The sequence below is a fragment of the Vigna unguiculata genome, chromosome 2, assembly GCF_037176805.1.
Source record: "Vigna unguiculata cultivar grain cowpea cultivar isolate G323 ecotype 2 chromosome 2, ASM3717680v1, whole genome shotgun sequence".
NCBI lineage: Eukaryota > Viridiplantae > Streptophyta > Magnoliopsida > Fabales > Fabaceae > Vigna > Vigna unguiculata.
This window is the reverse complement of record NC_140793.1, coordinates 6,654,178-6,662,272: the sequence shown is the minus strand read 5'-3', so window position 1 is coordinate 6,662,272 and position 8,095 is coordinate 6,654,178. Positions and strand designations below refer to the sequence as shown.

The window sequence follows — 8,095 nt, the reverse complement described above, 5'->3', positions numbered from 1 at the left end:
TATTCATAACAAGAATAACACAATGTAGTTGACTATTCCGTTTATCTACTGTGAATAAATGAATGAATGACTATTAGATGTGAAAACTTGTAAAGTTGAAGTAGTGAAATAATTGCTTGATTTAAATACTACTTTTAACCAGCAATTTCAACAAAACAGAATCATGTAGCTTATTTTTCTTTGTCATGCCCTCCTTTGATTCAATAATTTCTAACATTCTGTCATTGCAGCAAAAAATCATAGATGCAGAAAAGAGGGAATGCATTATTTTAATTACAACTACATTTGATCTTTCACCTTTTATTTAGATCCACTAGGTTAGGCTGAATTAGGCCATCCAGTTAGAGAAGAGAGGATGAAGAAAAGATACTTAAAGCTATTGAAATAATCTGTAATTCTGAACCATAGAAAGAAGACAGAGCTGTGTTACAATGGTATTGCTGAGTATACAAGCTAACATTAGGACACAGTCTTACTCCAAGCAAGAAGAATATCCTGGTACCTTTTTGATTCCCATATCTTTCATCTTACTTCTCACCTTTCTCACATCTTCCCATCTATCAGCAGAGGCATAAATGCTAGCAAGAAGTGTATGAAGACTTGAATCACTTGATTTAACTTTCGCCAGTGCTGTAGCAAGCCTTTCACCCATATCAATATTATTGTAAGTTCTGCAGGCACTAAGCAAAGCTCCATATACTGGAACTATTATTTCATCGTTTTCATTTGGTAACTTCCTTACCAACTCCTCTGCCTCTTGTAACAGTCCGGCTCGACCAAGAAGGTCAATGAAACACCCATAGTGCTCTAAATTTGGCTCAATGTCATACACACTTGTCATGGAATGAAATAACTTTCTTCCTTCTTCAACCAATCCTGCATGAGTACAAGCACTTAACACAGCAATGAAGGTAACATCATCAGGTTTAAACCCACGCACTTGCATTGCTTCAAATAACTCAAGTGCTCTACTTGTTTTACCATTCATGGCCAGTCCACATATAATTGCAGTCCATGAGGCAGTGTCCTTTTCCTTCAATCCATGAAAAATCTCCAATGCTATATCTATGCAACCGCATTTAGCATACATTTCAATAAGGGCAGTCCCAACCACAGCATCCACTAGGATTCTGTTTTCATCTATGTAATTATGAATCCACTTGCCTTGTTCTAGAGCTCCTGATTGAGCACAACCCGTAAGAAGAGTAACCACAATGAAGTTATCAGGTCTCACACCTCTCATCTGCATCTCCCCAAATAACGCAATTGCCTCTTCAAAACGATTAAACTGCACATACCCATTAATCATAGCTGTCCAAAGAACAATGTCCCTACTTGGACTCCTCTCAAAATAATCTCTAGCTTCATCCAACAAACCACATGTCACATACCCGGTTACCATGCTGGTCCAACAATTCACATTCTTAACAGGCATTGTATCGAAAATCTTCTGGGCAACGCTCACATGCCCACACTTACAATACATGTCCAACAAAGCATTCCCCATTATGGTAGTTAAATCCAGTTCATTCACAATGTAATCGTGAATTTCCTTACCAAGCTCCAAATTTCTCAATGACGTACACGCGGACAGACTGCTCACAACCGTGGCTTCATTAGGCTTTTCATTGCTCTCCTTTCGCATTCGACGGTAAACATCCACAGCCTCCTGGAACCTCTTGCACCTGACATAACCCGAAATCATGATGTTCCAAGAAACCGTATCCCTCTCAGGCATTTCCTCAAACACCTGTGTGAAGCCCTCGACCAGGCGCAACTCTGCATACATGTCCATCAACGAGTTACCCACGTAAGCGTCAAACGCAAGGCCAGTCTTAACCACAAAAGCATGAACCTTTTTTCCTTCCCCAACCTCCCCAATACAACCAATACCCTTCAAGACATAAGGGTAGGTGTAGTTATCAGGCCACACACCATGTTCCCTAAGTTGCCGAAACAGAGAGATGGCACTCCTAAAACTACCCCTTTTCACAAAGGCCTTGATCATGAGGTTATAGATAAACAAAGAGGGGGTATGAATGTATTTGAAGATTCTGTTTGCATAGTTGAAATCCCCTAGTGATGAGTCCATGGAAAAGGCCATGAGCTTGTTAAGGGTGTCTCTATCTTGTTGAAGGCCAACACTGAATATGTGGGCCTGAATTTGCTTCAACTGGGACAGGGATTTGCAGCTTTTGAGAAGAGAAATGTATGTGCCCTTCATCAGTTTTAAACACATCATTGCTTTGTTGGTTATTTGATGATCACATCTTATGATGTAGAATGATATAGGAAAGCATTATCCGCAAGTTGTTGGGACTGAAGGCAGAATGAAAAGAAAAAAACAGAGAATAGTAGATTTTGTATGTAATGGATGGAACTGAGTTTGAAAGGTGGCGCGAGTGGATTTTGATCGTGAAAGAGCAAAAAGTGAGACACATTCGATCGAACCACACTATTATTTTCACATTCATAAACTTTTTCCACTGTATTTACATTTATTATTTTACTTGTTTTTTTTACAAATATAAAAATTTATTCTTTTAATGATTATTATACCTATGAAAGTGAATTGTCAAGTTACTCCATAGCTGTAAAACAATCATTTTCTAAGATCAAGATAATAAAAAAGATATACAAAGACTAAAATTGTAGAATTGTAGAAAACATGACATTGACCGAATGAAAGAACAAGACAAAATATAAATTTCTTGGTATTTATGTGCAACGTTGTATTTGGCAAACGAAAATGATATTTCAACAAAAAAAAATTTGATAAGTTGTTGACAATGTTGACGTGACATGTATTTTTTAAATTTTTATTATAAAATTATAAGTTCACACGTGCGGCTGAATTGAAAGTGAAAGTGAAATTTTAATAAGAGAGAGGACGGGAGAAAGCGAGAAAAGGGAGAAACAGGAAAGTGAGAAAGAGAGACAGAGAAAGAGGGAGAAAGCGAGAAAGCAAGAAAGGGAGAAACGGGAAAGCGAAAGGGAGAGACACATAACAACTGCTTTGGATAGAGAAAGAGAGAACAAGAATGAGAGAGAAAAGTTAGTTCCAGCACCATGTCGCCGGAGTACCAAAGAGGTAGATATAGACGACGAGAGAGTGAGAGAAGTGAAGCACTGCAGATTTGTGGTGGAAAATTGGAGTCATTGCAGTCGTTTGGGTGGGTTACTAGAGACAGGGCGTAGAGGAAGTCGTCGACGACAACGATTTCGTCTTCCCGACTGTACAATTGAACCTTTGTCGTAGCCCATTTCATTTATTTAACCCAAAGGTAATGTATTTCGTTCGATTTATGTGTAGAGAATTATTTAATTTAGTTTTGAAAGTTTGACTGAATTGGGGGAGTTTCATTTTGTTTGCGTGTGTTTGTAAATTTGATTTCGTTGGCTGTCAATGTGGTTGTTGGTGATTTTTGTTGTTTGAGAGATATGGTTGGTGAATGAGCATTTTATGTTTGTGTTTGATTGTCTGCTTTGTGTAAAGGGTATTGATGTTGGATAAATTTATTGTTGCCTTTACATGTCATATTTTGTGATCCGTGTGGTATGTGTGATATGTATGGTGTTGTAGGATTATAAGATGGACCACAAACGTGATGGATATGTTGATTGCTCGGAGGAGAAGAAGGTTTGTTAATGTCGAGTCATGTAGTGATATTTCTTCAATTATAATGAATGACATTTAGTTGTTTGTTATGTTTTTCAGATTTTATTTCGTCATTTCTGCAAAACGAAGTTTATCGGTGCTATAAACAATAGATTAAGTGTGCAACAGAGGAAGTATATTGAAGGCACTCCTTTTTGGTGGTTGACCATGTTAAGTGATTCGATGAAGATCAGTAGGAAACTTCTGAGTCTTTTATGTTACAAATGGGTTGAGAGAAGGGGCAGTTTTGATATTGGTGGCCAAGTCGTTGAATTTAATCTATTAGATGTTTGTTTAGGGTTAGGTTTGAGGGTTTTGGGTGAAAGAATTGATTTAAATGAGACAGTTTTGGATAGTGACAGTTTGAATATTTTTGAGGGTGAAACAGTTACTGTTAAGTTGATATATGATTATCTTTTGAAATATGATGATGATGTTGGTGGTGTAGAAGTCTTTTGCAGGATTTACATTTTGTTAGGGATATCAGAATTCTTGTTGCCTAATAAGAAGGGTAGTGTTTTCCCAATCATTTTTAAGATAGTTGATGATATGGACAACATTGCCAAATATAATTGGAGTACACTAGTGTACGAGTACTTGGTTAGTAGCTTGTGCATTGCTTCATTGGGATTGAATAATGAGTCAAGTGCAAAGCATTTTGATGTTGTTGGATGTGTTTATTTGCTTCAGGTAAATACATTATTGTTTTTTATTGTGTTTAAGTAATGATGTTGATTGTGTTGAAGTTGCCGTTGTAATTTATTTTATTTTTTTGCAGTTATGGTCATTTGATCATTTACTTGTTTGCAACTCAAAGTTGACATGTAGGATGAATGTCAGAGTTGGTGACAAAGTCATAAGGAGTGCATTTGATAAGAATATGGTGAGGTCATGCTTAAAAATATCTTGTTCGTTTTAGTTTGAAGCTACATAGTGGGATTTTGTTTACAATTATATGTTGTTTTGTACAATGTGTTGTTGATGTGTTAGTGTCAGATGAAGAACTTCATCATGATGTTGTAAAAGAAGCATTTAAAGAATTTGGCATTGGCTATAGAAAACAAGATTTGAAGGACAAGGAAGAGGTTCTTCATCTTCTCCAGTATGAAGAAGGTGAGATAGCTGATATCGAACATTCAATTTTTGAATTAGAAGAAATGGTTGCAAAATGTACGGGTGAGGTTGGAAATGAAGACCACCCAAATCATGCTTGTGCTGAAGATGATGAAGATGATGGTGATGACGAAATGTTTTATGACCCTCCCGCTAAGCCGGATCAGGATGAAGATGTTGTTGTAAATGATGATAGTGGACAACATAGCAACATGTATGACCGTATGAAGGCCCAACCTCGAAGGCGGTTCAAGAGTGGTGTGACAAGAACACCTTTCTCTGTTTATGGAAATAAGAAGAATTTGAAATTGAAATGACCAACATTGGGATGAGATGTTGGGGATTTTGAATTGCATAAATGTAGTAATGAATTTACGTTTTTTTTGTTGTATTAAGTGATGACTTCTATGTGGATGTTATTATTGCAATACCAAGTGTGCTGTGTACTTTCTTTTTGTATTAAGTCTGATGTATCCTTAATGCATGTTATTTTATTTATGGGAAATATTAGTTTACATTGTTATGTTTAGTTTGTTGCCTTTTGTTGAAGTTAATCATTAATGTAAGATCTGGATTGAACAACAACAATATTGAGCAAAAGTCCCTACTAAAACAATTGGAACTACCCATTTAATATTATCTTGGGACATTTGTTAAAACAAAAAGGATATTGGGAAATATTGAAGTAGTAAATTTTCATTTGTGTGAATGTAAGGCAATGCATGAATGATGGATAAGGACTTTGTAAATTACTTCATCAATCAATGAATGATCCAAATACCATATGTAAATGACCTTTACTGAAGTCTACACTGTACAGACTAAACCTTGCATGTAACTCCCCACATAGTTATGCCTTACTCCCCACTTTTTTTTATTTGCGTTTTCTGGGTTCTGTCTTGTTTGACAAAGCACCCACTGTAGTTGATGGAGATTGGGTTATGGAGAAGAATTTGTTAGTCATTGAATGAAAGACCAATGATCCAAATACCATATATATATATGACCTTTACTGAAGTCTGCACTGTACAGACAAAAACCTAAACGTAACTCCCCACATAGGTATGCTTTACACTCCACTTTTTTTTTATTTATGTTTTTTGGGTTCTGTCTTGTTCGACTAAGCACCCACTTTAGTTATGGAGATTGGGGGATGGAGAAGACTTTGTAAGTCATTGAATGAAAGAGCAATGATCCAAATACCGTATATAAATGACCTTTACAGAAGACAAAACATTGTTATCAACAGTAAATGGTTATAAAGAAAAAAAATACTTCGCTCTCTTGGAACAACTTCTCAATGCATCTTGACTTGAAGTGAACATCTGGTCAGGCCAATATTCTCGGAAAAATTAACTGCAAATTTGGCCCACACAATGAAAGTCTTTCTACAGCCCAAATCTACACAAAACAACATGCTGCATTATTACATTTTAAACATTGTACAAATGAAAAATAATTATTAAATGAAGTATAGTGTATCTGCAAAACTGGTGCTGAACCACTTAGGCAAAGCTCTCTCTGCTCGAGTGCCAAAAATCCGCAAATTAAACTTTTAACTAAATAACTATGAACTGCCTTACCCCTATTGTAATTTGACAGCCCATCTATATCATCTAAAACACTACAAGGTATATTACTAATAGTTTTTGAATTCCTAGGAAAGTAAAGCACAACAAAACAAACAAATATGTACAAACGACAAACGTTATCAACTTGATCAGAATCACTATCTACCAAACTCTGAATGATTTCAATAACAGTTTCAACAGTTACTATTCTGTCTTCCAGAAGTCCACCCACTACCCCACAAATAGTTTTATCAAAATCTACATCTAACCCAACAACCGCCAATCCTAAAGACATGCAAATGTCAGCACAAGTAAACGGGATTGACCGTTGCATGACACGAAATGATTCCTGAGCAGGTAGCCAACGCTTCAATAACTCAAGCCAAAAAGGGGTTTACATATCTATAATGGTTGTTGCATGTGCAAACACCATTTGAATGGTGTATCCTGAATCCTTTCACGATGGCTATCCATGATTAACCCATTCATTTGGGCAATCCACTTTGTGTAAGAAAAAGTACGCAATCGAGCCTAACAATCAAAATATTTGCAAAAATTAATACTTCATTTTAATTTATACAACAAAATAATCACAACCCAATCTACAAATTACAACATGTCGATACCTTCTCATTGAATCCACATTCACCAACCATAACTTTATGATGACCTACTACTCTTGTCAGTACCTCTTGATGGACAATAGGATCTTTCACTATCCCTCTTCCTACCTGAACAGAATATGATATTCAAAGGTTAGAGATAATATTTTTCTCTTATTTTTTCACAAGGAGCAACAATGATGGTTATTTAATACAAAACTATTATGAGTATAATCCCACAGGCACACAACTATAAATATACGGACGTTATTTTCATCTGACACATTGGGATAAAAGTTGTCTATTCACGCAAAGCCTTACAAAGGTTTACAAACGATGTCCGACCACTTAATGATCAATAGACATAGGAGACATAATCGTGATCATAATTTTTTCTTATAATTTGAAACATTTTACTTCTAATAGGACTGTAGGACTATGGTTGACAATATTTCAGAGCTTACCCACACAATAGAGATGAATGAGAGGTCTAAAGTCACCAAATCAAGATTTTGGGGGTCTAGGCACAAACCAAAGTAGATTTCTTACACAACACGAAATACAGGATATTGTTGAACCACCTCACATTCAAAACCTCCCTCTACTGAAACCCTAGAAATTAAATACAAATGAAGTAACTGCCTACAATTTTAAAATACAGACAACAACACACCAAGACACACATATGGAATTAGAAAACATGTGCTTTCTTCAAAATTTTCAAGCACCCACACCTTTATAACACACAACACGGAGCGGAAAAAATCGCTTGTCAAAAATTCACTAAACATTCACGAAAACACCACCAAATAAGTTTTCCCCAACTCCATAAAAAATGAACATGTACAAAACCAAGTTTTTCGCACAATAACTCAAAACTTGACAAAAATGAAATTAACTTCATCATCATCCAACATAGTACGGAAATATCAAATGGGAGCAAAAGAAACTTACAATGCAACGCGAAATACCACGAAATGCTTGCCGCCGATGATGGAAGGTGGCCCCAAAGTTCGCAAACCCACTACCAACTCCAAATGTCACGGTCTGGATGATAGGGATAGTTTATGCGAATACTGTAAGTATCCTCCACTGAAGACGGCGAAATGCTTGCCGGCGAGACACTCTCCGAACCACAAACCTCCGGCGAC

General features: G+C 36.4%; 1 protein-coding gene across 1 annotated transcript; it reads right to left on the bottom strand.

The window, feature by feature from the left end:
* Nucleotides 1-379: 379 nt before the first annotated feature.
* Nucleotides 380-2,412, bottom strand: LOC114172079 (Pentatricopeptide repeat (PPR-like) superfamily protein). The gene has a single exon (XM_028056795.2). It carries the CDS (start codon nucleotides 2,240-2,242, stop codon nucleotides 473-475), a length of 1,770 nt encoding a protein of 589 aa, XP_027912596.1. The 5' UTR covers nucleotides 2,243-2,412; the 3' UTR covers nucleotides 380-472.
* Nucleotides 2,413-8,095: the final 5,683 nt, after the last annotated feature.

Coding starts and splice junctions, on each gene's coding strand:
- LOC114172079 (XM_028056795.2), bottom strand. CDS start 2,242: ATGATGTGTTTAAAACTGATGAAGGGCACATACATTTCTCTTCTCAAA.